General features: G+C 37.1%; 3 protein-coding genes across 7 annotated transcripts; 1 reads left to right on the forward strand and 2 right to left on the reverse strand.

The window, feature by feature from the left end:
- Positions 1–7: 7 nt before the first annotated feature.
- On the reverse strand, positions 8–2719 carry LOC136241659 (outer dynein arm-docking complex subunit 4-like). 2 transcript variants are annotated; one of them, XM_066032904.1, is made up of 12 exons: positions 2594–2693; positions 2375–2531; positions 2193–2324; positions 1987–2140; positions 1874–1938; positions 1710–1826; positions 1401–1458; positions 1114–1338; positions 859–1069; positions 725–811; positions 475–671; positions 8–411 (listed from the first exon to the last, which is right to left on the reverse strand). In XM_066032904.1, exons 2-12 carry the CDS (start codon positions 2489–2491, stop codon positions 68–70), a joined length of 1707 nt encoding a protein of 568 aa, XP_065888976.1. In that variant the 5' UTR covers positions 2492–2531; positions 2594–2693; the 3' UTR covers positions 8–67. The 2 variants fall into 2 exon arrangements, with proteins under 2 accessions (XP_065888976.1, XP_065888975.1); XM_066032903.1 differs by having other exon boundaries at positions 2375–2719.
- Positions 2661–10960, forward strand: LOC136241662 (protein arginine N-methyltransferase 2-like). 2 transcript variants are annotated; one of them, XM_066032909.1, is made up of 11 exons: positions 2661–2913; positions 2975–3151; positions 3602–3691; positions 3745–3816; positions 5352–5516; positions 9487–9540; positions 9592–9721; positions 9772–9893; positions 9939–10075; positions 10592–10757; positions 10808–10960. In XM_066032909.1, exons 1-11 carry the CDS (start codon positions 2773–2775, stop codon positions 10841–10843), a joined length of 1290 nt encoding a protein of 429 aa, XP_065888981.1. In that variant the 5' UTR covers positions 2661–2772; the 3' UTR covers positions 10844–10960. The 2 variants fall into 2 exon arrangements, with proteins under 2 accessions (XP_065888981.1, XP_065888980.1); XM_066032908.1 differs by having other exon boundaries at positions 2685–2913; positions 9592–9713; positions 9764–9893.
- A 4785-nt stretch (positions 10961–15745) lies between these two features.
- On the reverse strand, positions 15746–22887 carry LOC136241665 (uncharacterized). Of its 3 annotated transcripts, none has more exons than XM_066032913.1 (4): positions 22716–22887; positions 17974–18017; positions 16517–16609; positions 15746–16222 (listed from the first exon to the last, which is right to left on the reverse strand). In XM_066032913.1, exons 1-4 carry the CDS (start codon positions 22819–22821, stop codon positions 16061–16063), a joined length of 405 nt encoding a protein of 134 aa, XP_065888985.1. In that variant the 5' UTR covers positions 22822–22887; the 3' UTR covers positions 15746–16060. The 3 variants fall into 3 exon arrangements, with proteins under 3 accessions (XP_065888985.1, XP_065888987.1, XP_065888986.1); XM_066032915.1 differs by lacking the exon at positions 22716–22887 and adding an exon at positions 20522–20661; XM_066032914.1 differs by lacking the exon at positions 22716–22887 and adding an exon at positions 20456–20661.
- Positions 22888–27055: the final 4168 nt, after the last annotated feature.

Genomic DNA, 27055 nt, shown 5'->3' on the forward strand with positions numbered 1-27055 from the left:
CCAAAACTGTTATTATTGTTGTTTGTTTACACTTTGCACTATACAATTTTCGCGAATACACAAGTTATTATTGCTCATCTTCACCATCAACAGGCTTGCTGTCATCATCTTTGGCTTCATTGTCTTCTCCTGTACTAGTTTCATCCTGCTTGCCGTCATCTTGCTTACTATCCTCATTATCTTGTTTACTTTCTTCATCAGTTTGTTTATTGTCCTCATCTTGTTTGGTAGTATCTTGTTTGTCAGCCTCACCATTCTCTTCTTTCTTTGATAGCCCCTGGACTGCTTTGCTGCTCACGTCTTTGAGAGCCATCTTGAGGGCATCCTGTGCTTGCTCATCTCCCATTAGTACAGCTAGCTTTAAGGCTTGTTCAAATGTTTCTGCTGCGTTGACATAATCATCCATCTTCACTGTATAATTAATACAGCAATATTTCAATGAAATACGTAAATAGTGTGATGATCATATTATACCTTGAGATTGTGCCTTGAGTACTGTAGCATTCAACTGCCATTGTGTATCTTGAGCTTGTTCAGCAGACCCCAGTGATTTCTCACCATATTCTTCAGCTTCTTCAAAATTTCCCAGTTCTAAATGACATCTTCCTATCTCATGGAATAACCATGTACTCTCTTCAGCTGATTCCACCATTGGCAACTTCAGCTTCCAGCTACAAGCACATAGTTATTATAACTACTATATTGTTTCTGAAATATTTCTTACTGTTCAATGGCCTTCTTGTGGTCTCCTTTAATAGAATACACCCTCCCTAGGTTGTCTAGTGCTCTTGACAGAGCTTCACGTGATAATCTAGTACAAAAACATTACATGGTATATCCACCTTGAAAGATACTCACTTGTTATTTGTTGATAGTTGGTAGTCCTTTGAATAACTCTCCATTGCTTTGTCAGCCTCTCCCATTTCCACCTGGGCATTGCCGATGGAGGAATAAAGGCTAGCCATGAACTCGTATTTGCTGGGGACATCTTTTTCATTGAGTGACTGTACAGTTTTCAGGACGGCTCGTGCTTGTTTGAGACTATTCTCTGCATCACCATTCTCCAGGGCTGTAGCATCACAGTAGAATCATAACACTATCAACCAACCATACCTGTATCAATTTCTTCCAGTGATTTTAGAATAAATTTTGTGTAGTCCCTGCCTGATGCTCCAACTGGTTTAGTTAGAGATGGTTTTATCCTGCGTAATTGCTGTTCCCTCTTGCGAGCATACATTGGCTTTTGCTGTCGCCAGAAATCAGCACGAGTATCCAGGTAAACAAGGCCATCCTGAATCAAATCCATCAACTTGGTACTCTTACTGTTCAGCAATAGATCTGTTAGTAGTAGTAGTAGTGATACAATCGTATGGTATAGCTGGACAAAATGTATTTCTTACTCTGGTCCTTTAGTAAACTGCTCATATATTCTCGATCCACATAGAGCTCAGCTAGTAACTGTAGATAAAAAAAATTAGATCTGTTATGGGCTCCATGACTACTGTATACCGTCTAGCCTAAATATTTTGAGGTTGAGCAATGCTGCTAAAAATAAAAATTTCACGGATTTGCAAACGCTCCCTAAATGGATTAGACTATATGGAGGTCTAAATATTTCAAGGCTAAAATTTTCGCTGATAACCCCCAAAACCACAAAATCAGCAAAAATTTTCCCCCTCGAAATATTTAGGTTGTATGGTATCACCTACATGTTTCATAGTTTTGTCTGAAGCAACACTTTTCTGAACTGCGGCTCCACCAACTTTTGATTTAGCCTGCATCGTAGGTCTTGTTACTGGCTTCCTCTTACCACCTTTTTGTTTGGACTGTTAGAACAATACATCAACTGATATGAGCCATAATATAAACTGACCATATCTGTTTGCTGTTGGAACCAACTTAGATCCCCAATCTTCTCCAAGTGGCATTGCTCAGGAGCTATGACCGGACACATAAAGTTTGACAGCATAACAAAATGGGACTCACTTCCAATAGAATTGTTGATAGCTTCCTGAGCCTTATGGATACCCTGTGTAAACTCAGTGAGGTCGGGTCGAAGCTTGCTGCCACGATGATAATAAACTAATGCATACTCAAAGTCACCCATTTGATATAAGGAATTAGCCTTCTGGAACAAGCCCTGAAACAAAACAAAAGTGAAGAATCTTTCTTTTTGGAATTTTGTGGCTCACTCGATGATAATTCTTATCTTCTCTCAGAGATGCTTCAGCATCTTGTAATGCTGCCTCTGCATCTCCTATTTGAAGATGACACTTCGACCTCGCTACTAGACATGACTTCTCATTCGCTTGAATATCTAGTGCCTATCAACGGGCCTACATCATTGGACCACACCTGTTAATGAAGACCATACCTTGGTGTAGCTTTCTATCGCCTTCCTGTACTCTCCCTGCTTTGCTAGTGCTTCACCTTCAGCGAAGTGAATGGCGAAAGATGCGGGATCTTCGCCTTCTTCTTCCCCGCCGTACATATTTACTGTTGCCAATAGCAACAAAAATAAAATTTATTCTCTACGCGCGTACACGTATTCTCTTGTTAATATCTGTTGCCATTTCTGGATGTGGCCACTCACTTGCAACTTCATTTTAATCAAAAGCAGTTAGCTAAACATTTCCATCGTTCCATGGTGTGATTCAATACCTCTCACAGAACCTCGCTTTGAAAGGTAACTCACGTGCCTGCTGAGTTATGATGCTCTCTAATTGGATTAAATTATGCATTCTAAGTCGATCTCGAAGTCGATCATTCTAAATGTCAGCTGCACCACCTGTTCCAAACTCTGACTCGCTACCAGAATTGTTGAATGATCATTGCCATGTAGGAGAAGTTAACGGAACATCTAAACTACTCTACTATGCTAAAAGCGACTTCATTGCTATAGATTCCAACCAGGTATTTAATCTCGTATTTAGTAGTTCCCAATAGTGAGGAGTTGTGTAATTTGATGTTTTAGTTGCCATTGGAGTATGGAGATTGCGTGAATGTGTTGGAACAGGCCAACTCTGAGTGGTGGTGGGCAGAGCTGGGTGGTAGTTATGGTTACGTGCCTGGCAACCATCTTTCCCCTACACCCCCAGAACCAATTGACCAATGGGAGAATGAGGAGTACTTTGGCAGCTACGGCAATCTAGTAAGTGTGTAAAATGCTGTTCAGCTCACTATAAGTGTGGTTGACCATTACTGTATTATCAAATCTTGTCTATTTGATTGGTCAAGTTTACTGTACACTTACAACAGGAAGGCCATTAATAACCAGAGAAACATGTTCCTGTGTACCATATAGAGGGAAACTTCGGCAAATAGCAAGCTAAATTGCATTTGGCAAAATAAACTTTAGCGAATTCAAGTGCTATAAAGACACTAATCTCAGGCACTATGAGGGTTAGACTTTGGCGAATTTGTAGCAACTCACCAAATTCACCAAAGTTTTCTCCCACCAATGTTTCCTTCTATGCAGTATTGTTGAGGTCAATGTAGTATTATACATACTCTAATAGAACAAACAGCATGTAGACATTTAAATTCATTAGAAGCTCATCTGTTGACTTGTAATTGGCTACACCTGTTTATACTCTTGTAGAAGCTTCACTTGGAGATGTTAAAGGACCAACCTCGTATGACAGCATACCAATCAGCTATCAAGGAAGCTGCACACTTCATTAAAGACAAGGTCTAGGGAGGTGTGACACAGTTATCGCATGATCTGTATTTTTGTTTTATCAGGTAGTGCTGGACGTTGGGTGTGGCACTGGAATAATGAGCTTATTGGCTGCAAAAGTGGGTGGGGCTAAGAAGGTATGTTTGTATACATGCTACACAGTCCAATATCATAACATGAAACCTTTTTTGCAATGGTGTACATATAGCACTTTTTCTTAAATTATGGACAGCTTTTGATTCCAATGTATATTGTAGCAAAAAAATTTTTCCAAGCTCTGTCACAAGACTAAACTACATTTTGATATTATATGTTTGCCAGGAACACAAAACACTGCAAGGCACAACATTGAATTGTTAAATTTGATGCTATATTGTATGAAATTGTTGAGGGGATAAAAAAGTCACATTGTAATTATGTAAAACCTCTATAGTGGTTTCTTAATTAAGTTTGTAGATTTCTTAGCAATTTTTGCATGTGTGGGCATGTTTGGCTATTGTTGAAGAGGGGTATGAAAATCATTCAACTTATGACCATAACTGAGGTCAGTCCAGATGTTCTTGAACTGTTTATGGTGCTCTGACTAATTAATGTGTATACTCATGTCTTTATTCATGAAATTAGTCCATATTAAAACAATTATTACGTTTTCTGAAGTGCAAAAATAAATTGTTCTGAGAGACGCTGTCTCCTATATTATCCAGAACACTTCTGGATCTGATACTGTTAGCTGCACACCGATAATACTTTTGCTATGTGCAATATCACTTTGGTAATCGAGCAGTTTGACTGTCAGGTTATAGAGGTTTCAGCTATTGGCACAAGTAACCCAGAGTATTACAATCACGCATTTTTCAAATTCCTGTTTATTAAATATTTATTATCTACTTATCCAAGTGTATGCTTTGGCAAAGTTTCAGCCTTGTCTGCTAATAGCTTCAGAAGTTACAATCTATAAAAGTAGCAACAACAGAAAAATCCATTTGTACAACAAAACAAGTATAGGGAAAATTAATTACAGGCACTTTCTATAATGGTTGGAACTTACAAACAGAATGACATATGGAGTTGAAATTACCATTGTGTTTGCCATGAATAGGGGAATCGATTACTGGGTAAGTATTCCTTGTGTCACTTTTCGTTGCTATATACACAAAGGCAAAGTGAGTGAAGAAAGGTTGATCATTTACTATTGTTTTGATGTAAGCAAATGCCAATAACTTGCAGTGTCTACTGCAATGATCAAGCTCCTCTTGAGTAGGCGAATAATAAAATATCCAGGTTTTATTGTTAGACCCTTTCTTCACTATGAATAAAGCATTTTGAAAACTTGCAGAAATATTTCACCCCTTGTATTCAATGCTTACACTGTAAATTTTAGGTTTGCGTGGTTTTCACAGATCTGGTGTGTGAAAACTTATTGCATAAAGGACCATGGATATTTAGTAATTATTTGTACAAGAAATGATTGTTTTTTTGTAAATGTGGTGTTCATGTTGTTCTAGCATGAATAAAGAAAGTTGAACTAACAAGTGTGTTGCCGGGATCCACTTAGTAATGCTATCTTTTTTTGCTTGGTTAAGTACTGTAGCTAGATTGTGCTGAATAATATAGCAACTATTTAACAAAAAAATTCTCTTATGCAATCATTTTACACATACTATACCACTAGGTGTTTGGTGTGGAGGCTAGTGAGATAGCTGAACATGCTGAGGCTGTGGTATGTCAGAACAGTCTGGAGGGAGTGGTCAGTGTGTTCCATTGTAAGATGGAGGAGGCTGTTCTTCCTGAGAAGGTGGATCTTATCTTATCAGAATGGATGGGAACATTTTTAATAGTAAGTGTGTGTGTGTGTGTGTGTGTGTGTGTGTGTGTGTGTGTGTGTGTGTGTGTGTGTGTGTGTGTGTGTGTGTGTGTGTGTGTGTGTGTGTGTGTGTGTGTGTGTGTGTGTGTGTGTGTGTGTGTGTGTGTGTGTGTGTGTGTGTGTGTGTGTGTGTGTGTGTGTGTGTGTGTGTGTGTGTGTGTGTGTGTGTGTGTGTGTGTGTGTGTGTGTGTGTGTGTGTGTGTGTGTGTGTGTGTGTGTGGCTTGTTGTAATTGTAATCATAATTGTAATTAATTACTAATCATTAGCAATTTTCAAGTAATTGTAATCATAATTGTAATTGCTCACTGAGCATAAAAGTAATGGTAATTTTAATTCTAATTAGCTGTTCAGTCAATAATCATTATGTAATTAAATTTAAGTAATCAAAGTTACGCTATATAAAAGTACTACTCCATAACTTAACTATACTATGTACACAATCCCATGTGTATAACATGTGGCCCATGTAGCTTAGTAAATTATTGAAATTCAATGTCATGTATTTGTTGACCTCATAATTTAATATTTTATGTACAGTATGGGATACCCATGGGGTACATAATGTTCAATAGTAGAGAAACATTTAAATGTATCTGGATGACAGAGTTTACAAAGGATGAAAGCCCTTTAAAAATTTGGAAGATAAAAGCAAATAAATATCCCATTTTAAGTACAATAGCAAAGAATAGCAGCAACATTTGCACCATTTGAGTGTGTATTCAACCATAGTGGCAATGTTCTCAGACCAAAATATATGTAGACTATTGCCAAAAAAGTTTGAAGAGTTAATAGACATACCTTAAGATTAATGCTGGAGAACTGTAAGTAAGTTATTGTTGTACCCCAATTAGTGCTGGGCGGTATTGAAAAATAGCAAACGGTATACCTTCCATAAAAAGTATCACAATATTTAATGTAAAAGCTATTGGTATTAAAGTAACTGCCATTTACCACAACAAAAGCACCAAATACCCATGGTAGCTCAGCAAGTCTCAGGTACAAACGGCGGTGTATAAACAGTGGAATGGACTACTGGAATGGTGGAATACTGGTGGTGGAATGGAATTTTTTAAAGTTCAATATCATTTTTTACATCCAAATAAGTACAACTCCTCTCCTTAAGTAAGCAAATAAATAGGATTCCCCATTGAAGTCAGCTCTTTTAGCATACTTTTCCTCACCACAACACTTGTATGACTTATAACTCAATACTTTATTACTTGTCTGAAACTAACTGGTTCAGTTCAGTGTGCAATATGGCACTGCCATGATGAACTTTGGCTTAAATTTTGTTTTCTGACATAATTGTGGAAAAGGCTCATTGTAAATGCTTACACGATCACATTTCACTTTTCCCAATAATTTTCGCTTAGGTTCCTAGGTTAGTGGTAAACACCTCGTACAGGCTCTGCATTCTGTGTTCACCCTCCAGTGCCTAACTGGTAGAGTTGATAATAAATGAACACTTTATTGTACAGTGAATGTGCTTTTACAATGCATTCATGTAATCAGCTAGCTAGCTAACTTTTTATCATTTGGGGGAACAAGGGTTAAGTCCGGAGTCTTCTTAGTATTCCCAATAAACTGTTATTGTGCGTGTTCATAACTGACTTTACAGTACATTACATCAGTAAACTTTGTCTATGGTGAAGTGAATTATGCTAAATAAGCTGACTTCAAGGGAAATTCTATTTATTTGCTTACATAAGGGGAGGAGTTGTACTTATTTGGATGTAAAAAATGATATTGAACTTTAAAAAATTCCATTCCAGTATTCCACCATTCCAGTATTCCATTCCACTGTTTATACACTCCCGGTACAAACTACCGCTAACAAACTTGTTTACATATAGTTTGGTTAGCTGACTACATCAGCACCCACCTATGGGAGTGTATAAACAGTGGGATGGACTACTGGAATGGTGGAATGGAATTTTTTAAAGTTCAATATCATTTTTTACATCCAAATAAGTACAACTCCTCCCCTTATGTGAAAAAATAAATAGGATTCCCCTTGAAGTCAGCATACTTTTCCTCACCACAACACTTGTATGACTTATTACTCAATACTTTATTACTTGTGTGAAACTAACTGTGGTTCAGTTCAGTGTGCAACATGGCACTACCACAATGAACTTTGGCTTAAATTTTGTTTTCTGACATAATTGTGGAAAAGGCTCATTGTAAATGCTTACAAGACAGTCGCATTTCACTTTTCCCAAAGATTTTCGCTTAGGTTCCTAGGTTAGTGGTAAACACCTCGTACAGGCTCTGCCTTCTGTGTTTGCCCTCCAGCGCCTAACTGATAAAGTTGCTAATAAATAAATGAATACTTCATTATGTAGTGAATGTATTTTTACAATGCGTTCATGTAATCAGCTAGCTAGCTAACTTTTTATCATTTGGGAACAAGGGTTAAGTCAGGAGTCTTCCAATAAACTGCTATTGTGCATGTTCACAACTGGCTTTGCACTACATTATATTGGTAAACTTTGTCTATGGTGAGGTGAATTATGCTAAATAAGCTGACTTCAAGGGGAATCCTATTTATTTGCTTGCATAAGGGGAGGAGTTGTACTTATTTGGATGTAAAAAAAGATATTGAATTTTTAAAAATTCCATTCCAGTATTCCACCATTCCAGTAGTCCATTCCACTGTTTATACACTCCCCCTGCCTACAAACATTAATTGTCACATGTCTGGTTACCTTCTAAATATGGGATGAAACAAGCACACAGGGATGCCATAGTGCCCAGATGGTATGTCAGTATTAAAACAAGCAGGCGGTATTAAAACAAGCGCAGGCGGTATTAAAACAAGCAGGCGGTATTAAAACAAGTTGATGTTGTGCTTCTTCTAAAAACCAGGCGCCATGCAGCTAGCTAACTCATCTGGAATAACTATAGACAGTATATACTACTATGAATTAACCAACTATGTATTACTACTTTACAATAGGGTAGTTTGGGTTGTGCAATAATATAATTAGCTATTTCTCGTATTTCGTAATTCATGAAATATTCGTAATTCGTTCAATTACGTTGCTATGCACTGCTAAGGAAGCGTTTGTTAAATAAACCGCTTTTACCAACGTATTACGCACAAAACTATCTTCTAAACTGTTTTATAGTGTGACTAACGTGTTTTTTCCCACAAATTCTCTCGACAAAGCCTCAAAGCTGCTCTTCATTTTCGTTCGCGTACGTAAGGGATACGCCCCCTTTCAACTCGAAGCGATAGGCTATTCCTGGCAGTGTACGAGGCCTGCACCGTTGTTTTTCAGTTGCTAAATGCCTGAAAACCTCAAGGGGAAGGTAGTTTGAGGAAAGTCACCACACCCGTATTTCAGTCCGCCGAAAAGAAACCACCTCAGAGCAAAGTTCACCTGTACAGAAGTTTAATACAGACTTCATTTCACTTTTACTTCTTACGTAAAAGCTGCTTTTATCGTTATTAAACGATTTTGCTCACGTGGGTGCGTACGGACAAACATAGGTAGATAGGTACACACACACACTTTTACGAAAACAATTGCAGTAAACCAGGCGCACGCCCGGATTAACAAGCAGGTGGTATTAAAACAAGCATGCAGGTGGTATTAAAACAAGCAGGCAGTATCAAAACCAGTATGACTTAAACATCACAGATTATTAATCCCACACCTACAGTAGTAATTGCAATTAGTAATCATTATATTACATACTGAAGTAATTGTAATTGTAATCATTAGATTGGTTTCAAAAAGTAATTGTAATTGTACTGATTACTTTCGGTGGGTAATTACAACAAGCCTGGTGTGTGTGTGTGTGTGTGTGTGTGTGTGTGTGTGTGTGTGTGTGTGTGTGTGTGTGTGTGTGTGTGTGTGTGTGTGTGTGTGTGTGTGTGTGTGTGTGTGATTGGTTTTACACATTCTTATGTGAATACCATTTTCTTCTATGTAGTTTGAGATGATGTTGGAGTGTGTACTAATAGCGAGAGACAAGTGGCTTAAACCAGTAAGTTGCAGTCTATGGTTTCCTCTCCCATGTGCAGCCACACCTCAACAGGATGGAGTCATGTGGCCATCACATGCTACACTCTATTTAGTGCCTTGCACTGCTCAACAAGAATATGACGACAAAATCACATTTTGGAAAAATGTGTGTGGAATGGACTTCTCCCCTTTGATGTATGCATGTACGTTTGTATTGTACAATTATTATCATCATAGTATTTCAGACCTTTAGCACATGATCACTTCTATTCTGTTCCAATCTACAATCATTCTCTTGAAAGTAAAGATTGTTTATCTGATACAAAGTCTATTTTAAAGCTTCACTTAAAGTCAATCAATCTCTCTGATATTGAGGTAACATTTTAGTTGTATTGTGATGATTTTATAGTTATTGCATAGGACATCTCTTCACAATTTGACTACAACATTACTAAGTCAGGAGTGATGCATGGTTTTGCATCATGGTTCCAGGTAGAGTTCTCTGATATCCCATCTTGGGACAGTCCAGTAATCCTCTCTACTGGCCCTGAACAGCCGTAAGTAGCAGTGCAATAATTACTGCATACTATTTTGTCAATAATACTGTTGCATTCTCTATTGAAAAGTATCTGTAAAAGTAGCAATCTTTATCTTCTGGCTGTCCACTCCATATTGATAGCATGTTAGAAATGACGTTGAGGTAAACATGCTGTACGTGGTTAAAAATTGGTTAAATGTTTATATGCTAGAGATGGTGCCCTGCTTCTTGCTATAAGTGCAGTGAAACCATGTACCTGTATGGCTTTGGCCATATGGCACATAGCTCAATATCTAGATACCCTAATAAAGCGGCCACCTTAATACAAACAGTTGAACAAAGCATGCCAGTTTACCCATACTGCACACACAACGGCATGCCTCCTACAGTTTCACCTATTTCCATTCTATGACCTTGTGAATTACATCACATGTTCCCATATATCAATGAATAAAAAGTGTCCTTACATAAACTGTTAGAAGTTTATTAGAATTTTCCATGTCAAAGTTTTATCCTGTGTGATGGTGTATTACAGGTCGACTCATTGGAAACAAGATTTGCTAATGGTGAACACGCCCCTTGAAGTGTTTCCTGGAGATCATGTGATCGGTTCGATCAGGATGACACGTAACAAGAGGTGGAGACGTCACATCAAAGTCAACCTCACCTATCAAGTGATGAGAAATGATCAACCGATAATAGTAAGTACAGTAATTAATAGAATGTTAGCATATTGGTTCTGTTGTTATAGGAGAAAAATGTGAAAGAATTTACACTGTGGAAATAATTAAATTGTACATTATACATAAATTGAATTTTAACCACACTTTTTAACTGCGTACTACATGTTCACCTCAATGTCATTTCAATTATTATGTTATCAATGTGGAGTGGACAGCCAGAATTTTCAATAGAAAAAGGATCGATGTCATCGATTATACTGTAATTACAATTAAAAGTGTGAGACACATTATAGCACAAATGAGCCTCAAGTCTGTCTGTACATGCTAGCTCTTGTAAACCATTTGGAGGTGAATACATTAACGTCTGATTATATTGATTTTCACAGACACAGGTTACATATATTATGTGTGCACAAGTATGAATGCAGCAGGACTGGCTGTTCTATTTCTTAATAGGCTGTGGACATTTAGTCAAGCTATCTGAGTACGCAAATTTTATTTGTCCCAAAAGTGTAAGTTGCTGCCCATTCAGAAATAAAGAGATGCATATTTATAGACAACAACTGGTATTTACCTTACCATGTACATATATGACTTGACTATACATGTTGTATTTTAGTTAGTATGTTTCAAGGCACTCCACTTATGTGCAATTCCAACATTTGCTGGCTGGCGTTACCACCCTCCTCTGTGTGTGTGAGACTGTTGATCAGTCACCCTACTCAGCCATATGTTATTGTGGGTAGAAAATTAGTCTTAAATATGTTTAAGTTTTCAGTGCCAGTTTACTTTTGTACAGGCTTACCTGCTCAAAACATATAAGACACTTACCAAAACAAAAAAGAAGTTGATGTATTGTAACTTGAGGTCAGTTAACGAAGTCTTTGCTAACAACTGGATACCAGCAATCGTGTAGAACTGTAACCTCAGGATGTAGTACTTTGTTTTGGTAAGTACTAAAGGAAAAAGTTTAAATCATCATGATCAATTATTGCAGTGGGTAAGTTGTTCCATTCATTAATTGCTCTTGAGTAGAAGCTCTGTTGATACATTACAGTAGATGAATTTGGAATAATGAAGTGTTGAGGGTGATACTGTCTGGTATGTCTTGTTTGGTGGAGATAGTGATGTGGGATTTCGAATGCATAGCTATAATCGTTGTGTAATATTTTAAATAGTGTTTGTAATCTTTGTTATCATGCGTCTTTTATAAAGAGTGTCCCATCCTAAATGATGTTCCAACATAGATGTAACTGAACTATATCGTCCATAATCATTGAGTGCCCATCTTGCAGCTCTGCGTTGTACCTTCTCCAAATATTGGATATCCAGTTACAAACGTGAACGGCTATCATGTTTTACCACCCTGCAAGTCCATCCGCATTTGCTGGACTATCAAACAAACCAGTTGTCTCTAGGCAAGCTAGAGTTGGTATGCGTCCTATATGCCCCGAGCATTCGACTTTAGTCTAGGTTTCCCCAACCCCGAGCACTCAACTTTAGGGGACTGGTCTAGTAGGTTGCCCAACTATAGGGGACGTGAAAAGTAGTTCCTTAGCATTAGGGATAGGCTAGGGTTCAGCTTTGGTTTCTTCTTCACTCTTGTTGTATATGAGTCACTTCAGTCGGATTTTTATACGGTAGAAACTAGTGTTGTTTTAGTTCTAAGGAACTAGAACTAAATCTAGTTTTAGTACAGCAATTTAATTCTAGTTCTAGTACACTAGAACTAAACTAAAATTGTGGTCTATTTTAGTTCTAATACTAAAACTAAACTAAAATTCATTCAAATTTTGGTTCAAAAACTAGAACTAAACCAAAACCATTAAAACTTTTAGGACAAGAACTAGAACTAACTAAAAGTTTTCTCAAGCAATCCTACGTACATAAAAGGGTATTGTACACTATAAACACTTAACACTTTTCTTTGAAGATGGTGATGCCTGGAAATGCTACCATAAAACATTGTTATTCAGCATTAATTCTGCTGATTTAGGTTATTTAAGCACAATTCTATTAGAGCTTTTGTTCATTTGTGCACAATGGCAAGTGTAAGTTGTGTTGAACCAGGTGGAAGGCCTAAGTCAAGTGGAGTGTGGAACCACTTCAGGCATGATAAGATCAAGGACAAAAGTGTGTGTACTGTGAAAAGTACTGATGGTTTGATTTGTGGTATATAAAGAATTTAACAATATTCTATAAACTTGAAGAAGCATTTGAAGACATGCCATACTGACACTTATAAATATTTTGAAGCAGCTGAAATTGAAAAGACAAAGGAAAAAGAAAGGAGAGGTTCTTCTAGCCAGTTGAAACAGTCCTCCTTGCCAATACATAGTTTAGGATCTAAATTGTGCAACCCTAACAGCAATAAACATAAGGCTATTATACATTTCATCTTGCAACCTTTATGGGTGCTAACAATGTACCACTGAATTTAGTAGATAACAGTGAATTTTGTGCATTAATTGAAGAATTGGATTCTCAGTACAGTTTGCCTCATCGATATTAAATGGGAAAAAATCTATCAAAACATCAAATCTAAAGTTTCTGGAAGTCTAGGGCATGCTACCAAGGTTAGTATATGTGAAGATATCTAACACTAAAACTAACACTAACTAAAATTATGGTGGAATTGGGGTATTAGAACTAAAACTGTAGGGGACTATGGGAACTAGAACTAGAACTAAACTAAAATGAATTTGCTGTACTAAAACAACACTAGTAGAAACTAAGATAGGTGAGTAGCTGCAGCACCAGTGGTATACAACTTTTTTTTTTCGCTTTCTTAGGTTTTTTGTCAAAGTTTTTTTTTGTCTTTTTTTTTAATGCACGTGACTGCCAGCACTATATAAGTTGCCAAAATTAAACACACAAAAAAAGAAAAATAATAATAATCACATAAGATCCAAGTGATGAGTGCAGTAGATGATTTTGTTGCTGAAGCCCATCAGTGGTGGCCGAGTTACTCAATGGAAAGCTAAAGCTTTACATGAGAATTTGTAAAAAAGGTAGAAAGAGGTGGTGAATTAGCTTTTAGTCTTCAGTGTCACAGCAAGTGAAGATCAATACAGACTGAAGCTCAGGTGGTGAATGGCAGTGCAGGATCAGGCACTAGCAGTACGAGCAGTATTTATGGACTTACCATGCCTCTTTTGTGGTATGGTGCCTGAGTATGTCAGTTGACCATTTGTTGAATAACTGTACTCCCTTGGCAGCTACTATGTACAAACAGAGACATGACAAAATTGCGAGCATCATGATTGTTCATTGAAGTCTCTTAAACATTTTCACCAAACTGTGTCACGTAACTATTGGGATCACATACCAACTGCTGTTGTGGAGAATTCATATGTAAAAGTATTATGGGACTTTGACATTTGTACTGATCACTTTTTAGCTACTCGGTGCCCAGATACTATCTGAAGATGGTGCAGATTAATGATGTTGCAGTTCCTTTGGATTGCAATGTTTCTGCAAAAGAAATTAAAAAGGTTGAGAAATGTAGCTAAGGACTTATCAATTGAACTGACATCTCTGAAATGTGAGGTTATTCCACTAGTTATTGGAAGTTTGGGCTGCATAACAAGTACGTTGTTAAGAGACTCACTATTAATAAGTTTTGTACTTTAGAATTGTTGCAGCGAACAGCTATTTTAGGTTCTAGCTATATTAAATTTTTTACATAGATACTTGTAATTTACAGCTAATAGATCTTGCCGGTTGATCTAAACTTTTTATTTTGTACCAGTACATATTTGTTTTTGTACCAGTATGTCACTGTGATTACCCAAAATAATTACATCAACTTTTACACAAATAAGAAAATAGAATAATGTACTTGGTCCTTTGTATGCCATTTTAGGCTCATAGCTACTGTCACTGCATGTCAACACTGATTGGTCTTTGATTAATGCAGATCACTAGGAAAGCATTTAGCTATCACTATGATTGTGCTCTACATCAAATTTTCAGTCCTGATACATAAAATACTGTGGCTGTGCCCCCAGACCCCCCTGCTATATATAGACCATAGCTCTTTACCCTGGTCATGAGACCAGTGATAGTAGCATATATAATACATGACGAGTACCTTCACATATCATCTACCACACTGGTCGGGTATTTCAGAATACATACACAATGCTGTTCGATGAAGCTGCTTATATAGATGAACACACTTCGCTATGCTTGTGAAGATTCTAAAACTATCACCTAAACTCCATATAAAATTACACAACCTCATTGGGCTCAAGTGCTCCCCCACATAACATACCTACTTGATCACTTGTTGATTCGGTAATAAGATTGGATTGGCATGAAATTTTCTGTAAAAGTAGAACATGGTCTTTTTTAGTCCCTTCTTAGTTGGGCCATCTCGTTGTTTTCCTCTTCTTTTTTTTTGTTTCTTATTAAATATCCCTCTACCCTCGTGCTACAGTGTAGTAGCATAGCAACCCTACTGAATCTTTAATTGCAAGGAAAGCACAAGGTGAGTGATTGTACACAGTCTGTATGAATTATGAATTCATGAGGATACTTCAAGTGGCCCTTGGGAAACCATATGCACAGCTGCTTAAAAACCTCAAACCCCACATGCTACATAATAAAGATGTAGCTATGGAGGGTTTTCATTCAGCTGATCACATTTGATAACTCAATCTACATAGCAGTAGAAGCTCTAAAACATTCTATTGTGATGCATACTTATCCCATCTGTGTCTGTGTGTGCGTCTAAAGACTCACCTGTGAATGCTATCCCACTAGGGGCCTATGTAAAGCCTATGTGAGTATGGGGAGTCATAAACATGTAACTAAAACTGTGAAAAATGCAGAAAAAATCCCAGACCCAGTGGTGACTTGATCCCCAGCAACATGCAGTCTAGGCACATAACTTATTAATCATAATTTGTATGCTTCATTTGTTCTCTCCCTATGACAAACATGCATGGCTGATTCTTACACAGAAGGACTGAGCATGGCGTGGTATGATACGTCGAGTCAAACAATTTGTTACCTTTTATAATTTATTATGAGTACATGTTATGCCATGAGATAAAATACACAATTTTGTCCTCTTATGATGCACATAGTTACATGTGCAAGCATATAGATATACAGTCATACATAAGTTATATGTTTACAAATACTTGAATGCATCTAATTACACAAGATACAACTTTACACATGCGTATGTACATATGTCACTGTATTGGATACTCTGTACAAAAAGTTGGAAAAGCTACAAGTATGGTATAGTTACAAATTGTGCCATGTATGTGATTTCATGGCCAGTTTAGTAGTCACAGTTGTAGTCATCATCATGCGACAATAAGACCTACTGTGACTGGAATGACAGCACCAACAATGAAACAGATAATGGTGACTGTTCCATAAATTAATCCACCAATGTTCAGCTTTTTGGCGGTGTTTGATGCATCCCGTGCTTGTGCAATCCTTCCAGCAGCATAATGTGAATTAACCTGTAACAAAAGAGTAGTGTGGCACTTTCACTACAAGCAAAGTGTACTAATTAAACTATATAGCCTGCATATTTAATTTCTCTGTAACAAACACATTAATTATGTATCAGCAAAGTACAGATTGATCTTAACAAGACATATTTTACTAAACAAATACCACAATTTTATAGGTATTGAAGTGTTCACAGTATTTGCTTGTTTTTATAAGCATATACTTGCACAAAAATTAATAATAGGCTATAGTTGACATGTTCAAATATTTGGGGTATTTTTTTGGCAGCTTGCTGCACTAACCTCTAGTGAATATATCAGTGCTGGTAGTCCAAGGTAGTTCTTGGGTTTGCGATCTGTAATAATTATTGCTGTGCACACTTGCTGCTGAATAACCTTTAAGGACAGAGCATACATAATATAATTTATTGTTAGTCTATATTGTTACAAGTGCATTGTATATCTACATGATTTGTAGGAATGTACTTGTAAAAAATGATACAAAATTGTGAATACACGAATCAACAGCAGCAAACACATACTAATTAATTATATAAATTAAATGGCAACAAGGATGGGCTGCATTTTGTAAAGGCAATGTAGCTGGTTGAGTAGTCCCACATCAGTAGCAAATAGAGAAAGACTCGATCTATATTGTCCTGTCAGGCTACAAGTCACTTTATTTCCGTAGTGTCACTTCATGGTGTTGGTAATGTGACAATCTCAAGCATGTGTTGAGAGTACGCAGCTGCCACATATTGATTTTGCTGTTTATGTAGTTACATATTCTCTTCTTTATATATTCCTGCTTTAATCAGTCCCAAGAGTACAGCACACAATTAGTGGGTCAATTATTTTAGTGTTAATTAGAGATAGCTACTATTAATACTGTTAATTTGTTAATAGGTATTGTATCATATCACCACGCAGTGTAATAATATTATATAACTCTTAGGCAGCTAGTTTACCCCACCATACATAAATAATTTCATCAGAACAATGACAAAAAGTATACCAGTGGATCATTAGGCTGGGAAGGCTCTCCTAAAGTACTAAAACACCTGTACCAAAATAATTCAGTCATGGGTATAGACTGAAGTAGGCATTAAATGTCCACTAGTATAAATTATCTGCAGGTGTAAGCAACCTCCCTACATTTTAACCCCAACAATATTACAAAAATAACTAAGTAAACAAACAAGGAAAAATTAGGATCAATTAGGGAACATAGAAAAAAGTAAGGGAGGTCACCTACACCTGCAGATATACTAGTGGATAATTAATCCCTAATTCAGTCAGTATTAGATGCATATCTGTAGGTGTGGGCAACCTGTCCTCCCTTGTTTCCCTACTTATTTCTATAGCTTAAAATTCCTAATTTTCCTTATAATTGTGTAATAAAAAATATATATATATCTGAATCCTTATAAGAATACAACAATAATTTTCACCAAGACTCTATTGGTATGCAATTGTGTAAGCTGTTTTTAGAATAGAGATGTAGACTAAATTAATAAACTTTTGTCAAGCTGTATAATTATTTCACATGTATAATCATACTTTAACTGTAGATATGTCTCTACGTACATAACTAAGCTATGATGTCAAGGATGTAGAGCTTTTACATGTCCATAAGCTAATAGACTATATAACTACATAAACTGTAATGTCAGTTATAAACTATACACATGCACGCACGCACGTACACACATACACACACAAGCAAGCAAAGCAAAGCAAACACACACAATATTACTTACTGTGATATCAGCATCTGTTCCTTGAGGTTCTGAGATTGTAGAATCTATAATAATAATTGTACCATAGTACTCATATATATATGGAACATGCAGTATACACTGTATGGTGTAACATATGACTCTGTATATTATTGATAAATTGACAATCATGCAATACTTTACATGTATGTACCTTATAAGTAGTAAATGGCGTGTGTGCGTGTGTGAGTTGGATTACAACTATAGTGAAACTCTTCAAAAAGACACTAAGAAAAATGGAAACCTCAGAACACCCATATCCATGGTCCCGGCCCATTTGTATTATCGCGCTAGACACCTGCTACTAAGGGCACTATAACATGGTCCCAAGGTGACAGGAACAGAAGGATTCCACTGTAAGGGAATTATAAAATGCCGATCAAGTATGTTTATATACAAGATCCAATCATTGACATGTCAGAAGAAACACTTATGATTGGGATCAAGATCCAATCATTGACATGTCCACAAAAGTGCCAATCAAGCACTTTCAAAGGCCAACTTTTAGTAACATGAGAATTTGAAATCAAAAATCAAGGCTGTTTTATAGGTGGAATCAAGCCAAAAGGCAAAATTTCAACTATCAATTGAGAACAAGCTCAATGGTACCGATGGAAATGCAATTGTACAAACATACATAGAGTCACACCTTTGTGCTTTGCTGTCTATAGGGAGATGACCACTTATTGGGATTGTTTGCTACTATCTTTGGCATCATGCCCATTTAAGGTTGAGTGTTGCTGCTTGTAAGTAACTAGTTTGACATCATTTTATAGAAATTGTGGATTGTTACAGCTGCCTGCAGACTTAAATCACTTATCAATCATTGATAAATAATTCTTTGATAGCTACTTGTTTCTTTTTTCTTATAGTGTAATAGCAAGAGTTCTTATGAACTCTTGGTAATAGCACTAGTATTTTTAAAAACATTGTTAATTTAAAAATAAAGTAGGGATCTATGCAATAAAAAGTAGTGAAACAAGAGATGAATGATGCATGGTATTACAGTGGGAAGTCCCTACTTTGGCATTGAACAAATAATTGTTATAGCTAAAGTGCCAAAGTAGGGACTTTCCTATCAAGCTATGCTGTAATACCATCATTCGTCTCTTGTTTCACTACTTTCTATTGCATAGATCCCTACTACTTTTAAATTAAGATTTTTTTTTTAAATACTAGAGTTTTTGTTGTAGTGCTGCTAGCTACAGTGTAACTTGTGACTGTTCTATTAGAATATCATACATGCATGACTGTTGTATTAGAGTATTTTGAGTCAGCAAAGGGATATGCAGCTAGATATCATCTTGTTTGCTGTTAAGTACATAGCTACATTGTTAATAAGTGTGCATGGTCTCCATACTCTATTGCTATTAGTCCACCTAGATCTTTATGCGTGGTTGCGAACCTATTGCAAACGGGATCCTAATTGTGAAGTTGCAGATATCTAGCTGGTACACCTCTTATAGTACTGAAGTAGGGTTGGGAAATATTTCAATAAACTGCCAATACCACCTAAGCAAGTGCTCGCAATAACATTATCGCATGTATTTTGCCTTCACAATATTAATGCATAGGCAATATTTATTGCATTTTGTAATAATTATTGCACATATCATCTAATTTGTGTCTCTTCTTGGCCTCATATTTGATACAGTTTGCGTATACTATTGCTAGCTATGTCAATTGGTTGACTTGTTAGCAAAGAAATTATGTTTGTAAACTAATTCTCAGTGAAAACAAGCAGTCAAATGGATTTTTAAAACTACATGATTATGTTTTCATTTTTACATGCAATATTGCTATAATTGCACTAAATGACTCATGCAATAATCACATGTCACAAATTCAATATCGCCCCCAATCCTAGACTGAAGTATTTCTGAAATTCACAATATTATTGTTGCTGATTTTTTTCCAGTTCTGGAATAATTCTGTGGTGTCTAAATATGCTGCTTAAAGAAAGTGTTGATACGGAAAATCAACACCTCAATATGGTTTCATTGGATGAAGAAGAAGACAAGCAGCCTGACTGAAGATAAAAGAAAAGACAAGGTGCAGAGGGCCTACACTTGTCAGAACCCCAAAAGGCACATCCCACTGGCGAGTTTGTTTTTGTGGCGTAAAATGGTGGTTGTGTGCTGCTTTGTTTGGCCTCTAGCCTAGCGACTGTGCAGTGAGGCAGTGAGACCAAAATTTGAGTTTTTAAATTTTTTAAAATTCTATATCAGAGCCATTTGTAAGTGCTTTGTAATATCTAATGCTGTGTTATATATTATATGGACTAGTACTATTCCGAAAAGGTGATTTTTGTCAGATCCAACAAAGGGCAGCAAGATGGGTAATGGAAAACTATAGATTGACAAGCAGTGTTTCAGATCTGATATTGGAATTAAATTGGTCTACTCTAGAACAGCGTCGTTATAACAGTGTCGTTATAACAGCGTCGTTATAACAGTAGGCTTACCATGCTTTATAATCTTGTAAAAACAAATTCGTCCATCAACGTACCACCTCACTACAGTCCACTTACCACTGCTTACAACACCCGCCAATTCCATTCTCTCCAATTTACAGTGCCATGGTCATCCACAACATATTATCAGATGAGTTTCTTCTCTAAGATCATCCGAGATTGGAAAAAAATTACTCCACCGAATTATTGAATCTGATTCACTCAATAAATTTTCTGATTATTTTTACTGACAACCAAAGCTGGACCTATACTTATCATTTCTTGTATATTAATTGTGATTGTAGCATTTTGTGTACCTAGCTATTTAGTTTTTATACATTGCTGTACTGGAGCTGTGATGTTTCAGCTCCCTAGGATACTATCAGCAACAAGCTGCCTATCCCAGTCACAAATCAATCAATCAATCAATCGATCAATCAATCTGCAATCAATCAGTCATGTAAGATGTCTCTAGGATGACTTTCAAAGGCAGAATTTTGAGTGGCATGTGAAATTTTTGGAGCGATCCCTACTTAAGTGGTACTATCGTTCCGTTTGATATAGATATCTATTGTAATAGCCTGTACCTCTGTATAATCTATGCTATAAGTGCACGGCTAACTAGTGGATCTTGGAATTTGTGGGCTTGTATATCTAATTCTTAATGCACACCTGGCCCACAGTTCACATATATGGGACAGATTTGCTGGATTGCTCTTTGGGTCAATGGGTCAACTGGGCCAACAGTACTGACTCACTTACAACCTAGTCTGGCAGGACATGCACACTTCACTACATCAGAATACATTTCACATGAGCCCAATGGATCCTGTAGAAAATACTGATGGTGGGGATCACTGGGGATTAAGTGATATGCAGGTTCTACTTTATCTGCACTTTGCAATGGTGTGAATTTCGCAAGTAGAAACAGTTCCACTAAGGAAAAATCAGACTTACAGATATAACAATGGATAGCAGCCAGAGACTCCCACGAAGGGTTACAGCAATACTTAATGACCATACACAATCATTCATGTTTGATATATTGCTTTGATTAGTATGCACACATGCATGTCCTACTCCCTGCAGATCCCTTATCAGTTCTAGCATAGAAATTCGTGCTAGCCAATCAATGCAGCTATGCGTCAAAAGAAATTGTCTAAGTAATGCAATGCCTTTAATCAAATTGCAGGGTAATCTTATGTAACACATGGTTATATATGCTGTATAGTTGAATTTGGAACCAATATGGGATATGCATTCCACCAGACCATTATCTTTTGTTAAGGGGTGGGGCCACTCCAACTTGATTTCCTGTTCCATCCACTGCCCACATAGTATTTTAGTCAAGTAAGAAAATTCCATTATTCCATAAACGTGTTCTATGTATCATGTGATTGCTTTAGTCTGGATTCTAATCAGACACGATTGAACACATGGTGAAGGTAAGCTTGCAGGTTAAAGGGACAATGCATGTGCTGTTTACAACATCTGATCATTTTGGGGCCCAACAAAATCATGTGATGCTTGTACTTTACCACCTGCAACATGAACTTGATAAGATACACAATACAACCAGCTGGTCATGGACAAGTGTTGAGTAGCTTCTGTACATCAAAACATAATACAGCATGTAAACAGCACACTGCCCCTTTAATCTGACTAATTTACTTGCAGCTTTATCTATGTTAACATGAATTGCCCACCTTGTAGCTACATAATAGGCAAGCACAAAACCTTTGTAATTGTGTAGCAGTTAACATAATGGAATTTTCCACCCACCAGCATGGCAACTTTCTTTGGCTAGGAAGGGAACTGACAGGATCAAGTTGAAGTGGCCAGACTACTTACAGTGCTGGTACAGCTTTTACCATTCACATGAAATGGCTATGTATGGACAAGACCGTGATAGTTACATGCAGTGAGTTAAACATAAGTAATCAGCTCATGGCCAAAATAGCTAGCTAGCCCACTAAATGAGTCAAACCATTGCATGTGTTAAGGTACCACCTGTATACTGGGCCAACACAAAAATTGGTACAATTTAGCTAGCTATACAAATTAAAAATCAAATTAATTTTTTTTTTACCAAGGCCTGCTGTGAACAGATTGTCTCATTCAAACATCAGTATACTCCCTGGCACCATTAGTGAGTTGTTGGTATATTTACAGTGGCTCATGTGAGCACTGAAATCCTATGGCACAGTACTGCAACTAGCAGCTTGCTTTACACCAAGATTTTTTTTTTTAACGGACATACAAAAAAACTCACATGGTGGAAGCTGGTCGGTGGTCCCGTACGTAGTTACTGGCTGATAAGTAGAGGATTGGGGAGAGTATGGAGGAGGAGAAATGTCAGTGTAGGCGGAATTTGACATCTCCACTCTTCAATAGTGCGAGCAATAGTGTGATAGTACCAGGAAAAAGGTAAAGAACAGGGAAGTTTTTCGCGGTTTCAAAGTTAACAATTTTTTGCCGCGAATAGTCTTGACCACGAAATAACATTCACCCGGTGAAAATTTAACTTTCCCCGAATTATCATAAGTAGCTACAGTACGGTAGTACTGTATATTAGGGATCATTGAGGTTTGGGATTTTCTAGCCAAAAATATCACCCAAAAACCAGCTTCACAAATAGCATCCTGGCACCTTGACAGTATTGGTTAGGTATAACCAAGCCCAAAAGTGCCTTCAGTAGGATCCTAAAGAGGCTTCCAATAAATTGTTATGCAATTTAAAAAAAAAATATTCAATGGAATTTTCTACTGACTAACTGCATGCCTGCCTGCCTGATGCCTTCAGGCAAGTGTAACTCAATAACAGCTAAGGCTATGGGCTTGATTGTTTCACTGTTCGACATCATTTCATCCAGAGATGTGCCTTTTGGCATACCGCAGTATGTACAATGCACACGTCATGGACCTACCTTTGTCCTCCTTTTCAGAGTGTCCCATCAAGCTTCTTTTTGCTGACAGTCCAAGGTGTCGATTCACAGTAGTGCAATGTATGGCTTTCTTACAATGCATTTGTAAAAACAGGGATCGTCTGTATTTCAGTGATGACTGGATTGATTGCAGAGATGATTCTAACAGTGAAGCGTAATGGCTGCTGCATTTTCGAGGCAGTAATTGATAGTTGGGGCACACAAAACATTGTATTTTCGTGGTAACTGGTTAGATTGCAGAGGCACTTCTTCTACTGTATTTTGTTTGTAGCGCTGTGTAATGGGCTGAACATAGCTGAAAACAAAGCGTAATGGCCACTGCACTTTCAAAGCAGTAATCGATAGTTGGGGTATGCGTTCAGACAAAAACGTTAATTCTGGCACCATCCCCTCTTTTGATGCGGTATGCGTGGATTTACCGGTCATAATAATATTACAAAAAAGAGGAAAAATTAGGAATTTTAAGTTTGATTAGGGATCATAGAAAAAAAGTTGGGAAACAAGGGAGGTCACCTACACCTGCAGATACATACATATATATATATATATAATATATAATATAGCCATTAATCTGGCTGATGCTAACCAAGGGGGCAGCCTTAACAGTGATGTGTCAGCGAGGTGTTTTGGAGGGATATGTGTTGGTGAAAGACTGGCCCCGGTACCAGAGAGGCTCGCAACAAGAATTAGAAGGGGGGAGTTCATAGAAATGTATTATACTAGTGAACATTTAATCCCTAATTCAGTCTTAAGCTTGGTCTTGGGTATAGACTGAATTAGGGATTAAATGTTCACTAGTATATCTGCAGGTGTAGGTGACCTCCCTTATTTCCCTACTTTTTTCTATGATCCCTAGCTAATCAAACTTAAAATTCCTAATTTTTCCTTATATACTTGTGATTATTATGATTATGATAAAATATACAGGTAAAGACAAAACCTGTATACCCAATCAATGTACGGATGCTACCAGAGTAAGCTATGATATGCTTCTCTGGACCTTCCATAGTAGCATGTTGACAGCTTTCCATGTCACTGTGTCAGTCTCAGTCCACTTGTGGCATGATATAGAACCAGTGCCCATGATTATACTCAGTTGTGTATACATGGGCTCATTTGCTACACAGAAATCTGCAACATTTATTTTTAGTAGACACGATGTTTGTATATGCAGCTTTTTCCATGCAGTGTACACATGTACACGCAAGCATACACAGTTACGGGCACAAGTACACACAGGTACACATGGTGTACGCACAGATATACACTAGATGTACACAGGTATACACTAGATATATATGTATGCTAGATATACACAGGTATATGCAGGTGTACACAAGTATACACAGGCTGTGTACACTATACATACACTGGTATTGACAAACATATACAGGTACACACACTGAGGTATTAACATGCAGGAAAGGGCGGCCAACCCCTAATAAAAGTAAAGGCCCCAAAACTATTGTAATTTGGAATTCATGTGATTTCTAATGCGGATAGCTAACAAACAGAGAAGAGCATGCTCCACTCCAGTAACAAGGGTGTACCTTTGTCAATGATATACCGTCAATAGTTTCAAGGTGTTTATCTAATACACAGTCTATTTAAAGTTAAAGATGACCAATTGAGGTAAGAATGTATTGTGATGACTCGTTTCTCACAGCTATAGAACATTTCTTTACAATTAATTTTGACTACAACATTACTAAGTCAGGTGTGATGCATGGTTTTGCAGTTCCAGGTAGAGTTCTCTGATATCCCATCCCAGGACAGTCCAGTAATCCTCTCTACTGCCCCTGATCAGCCGTAAGTGGCCAACATATGTTACCTTGGTGCTCTCTTGTGGGAGCTACATAATATATCACTATAATGCTCTTGACGTTGACCACTTTATATGAGGTGCCACTGTGGCCAACTTTTTATTTTACAGTTGCACCTCAATTATTTGATCTGCAAATTAAGATGTGTTTTAAAAGCACTTACAAATTTTGTGTGCTTTGACAACTATAATGTTACTTTAATAGACTGATGATCATTATCTACAAGTGAGGCTTCACTGTACCTTATCAAACACTGCTTACTATACAGGAGCACAGTATATATCAAATTTTGATAGGAAAACTTTGAAAACTTGCTAGGACATTTGATCTCAGACATGAATGTAAGAAAAGTAGCTATATGTTTTGCAAACCTGGTAATGGTATGTAGATAAGAAGAAATAATATACCTACAAACCTTGGTTTTGAAAATACAAAAAGTAGTGAAATCCGCTCAAAAACAACCAAGCTGTAAAAAAAAGAGTGCAGCACTCAAAAGCCTGTGTGAAAAAAGTTGTGAAATCAAAGGTGGCGGCCATGAAATGGCTGCGATGATGTTAATGATAATAAATAGATTGCTAGCTCAGATAGGTTAATAAAGCCCCAAAGCCAGCCATAGGCCGGCTTAGGAGTATACAAATACAAAAGAAATGAAATCTAATCCAAAACAGCCAAACTGTAAAAAAAGAGTGCGGCCCCCAAAAAGGCTATGGTGAAACAAGATGTGAAATCCAAGGCCGTGGCCAAGAAATAGCTGTGATGGTAGGTTAATATGGTAAAAATTTAATTCAGGTGAATTTGGTGCCACTGTGATGGTAGGTTAATATGGTAAAAATTTTGGCTGTGTTCACCTGAATTGTCATTACCTTATTAACCTACCATCACAGCAGCCATTTGCCTGGTCTTAGCACAAATTTCACCTGAATTGTCATTATTAAAATTTTTACCATTAACCTACCATCATGGCCATTTCTTGGCCACCACCTTGGATTTCAAATCTTTTTTCACCATAGCCTTTTTGGGGGCCGCACTCCTTTTTTACAGTTTGGCTGTTTTGGATTAGATACTAATAATAAGAGCCATTATACTACTAATAATGCACTGAAAATTAGAGTATCTGGCATGACAAATAATTGTATATACGTGGCGGTATGCTTATTCCTAGTGGGGCGCTCTTGGATTTGGTCTATTGTTTTGTGTCCCCATTGTGCCCCTGTGTGGGTCTCCATTTGATCACTATGGAATGCATGTAACTACAGGAATGCTAAGACATGTAACATTTAAGGTATGAGATAATAACTTACAGTACTTGCATCTGTCCTTAATAAACTCTGTTACTAAAATATATAAGAAACCTATATCAAGCAACATTAGGTTTCATTGTGGGTTTCAGTTTATACTAAAGTTTTGCAGTAATGATTCAGTGACATTTGAATCACATTGCATTAAAGTATACTGAACACATCACAAACTTAATCATTGACATCCTTAAGAGCTGGCACCCTCTGTGGGTGGTTTGTATCCCATAGGTGGACCCATTGCTGTGTGGACAGTGCCATCCAAAATGACAAGCTAGCCATGTACTTTGTCTAAATGCATCTCTCAATAGATATTAAAGCTTGTTGGGAGAGATGCCCCAGATAATAATATACTCAGTGCTACTGTGACATAGCTAGGCCTCTTTCAAAGAGTGAAAAACGGGGGTGCATATAGGATTCAGAGTCCGGCTCACAGACTTTTGTGACATAAGTCATTGTACTACCATTTAGATGAGTTGTTCTAATTTTTAGAATGTATGTTGACATAAAATAACTAGTAACTTTTCCACAAACAAGTCTAACTTCTAAT

Source organism: Dysidea avara, chromosome 12 (genome assembly GCF_963678975.1).
Source record: "Dysidea avara chromosome 12, odDysAvar1.4, whole genome shotgun sequence".
In the NCBI taxonomy this organism is placed as follows: Eukaryota; Metazoa; Porifera; class Demospongiae; order Dictyoceratida; family Dysideidae; genus Dysidea; species Dysidea avara.

Bases quoted from the DNA above. Each gene is read 5' to 3' on its own strand.
- LOC136241659 (XM_066032903.1), bottom strand. From the start codon at position 2,491: ATGTACGGCGGGGAAGAAGAAGGCGAAGATCCCGCATCTTTCGCCATT. The intron at 2,141-2,192 runs GTGAGCCACAAA...GTTTTGTTTCAG, and splicing joins AAGATAAGAATTATCATCGA to GGCTTGTTCCAGAAGGCTAA. The intron at 1,339-1,400 runs GTAAGAAATACA...TACTACTAACAG, and splicing joins CAGTTTACTAAAGGACCAGA to ATCTATTGCTGAACAGTAAG.
- LOC136241662 (XM_066032909.1), top strand. From the start codon at position 2,773: ATGTCAGCTGCACCACCTGTTCCAAACTCTGACTCGCTACCAGAATTG. The intron at 9,722-9,771 runs GTACGTTTGTAT...TCAGACCTTTAG, and splicing joins CTCCCCTTTGATGTATGCAT to CACATGATCACTTCTATTCT. The intron at 10,076-10,591 runs GTAAGTAGCAGT...GGTGTATTACAG, and splicing joins TCTACTGGCCCTGAACAGCC to GTCGACTCATTGGAAACAAG.
- LOC136241665 (XM_066032913.1), bottom strand. From the start codon at position 22,821: ATGTCAAATTCCGCCTACACTGACATTTCTCCTCCTCCATACTCTCCC. The intron at 16,610-17,973 runs GTAAGTAATATT...CTGTCCTTAAAG, and splicing joins GAACAGATGCTGATATCACA to GTTATTCAGCAGCAAGTGTG. The intron at 16,223-16,516 runs GTTAGTGCAGCA...CTTTTGTTACAG, and splicing joins CACTGATATATTCACTAGAG to GTTAATTCACATTATGCTGC.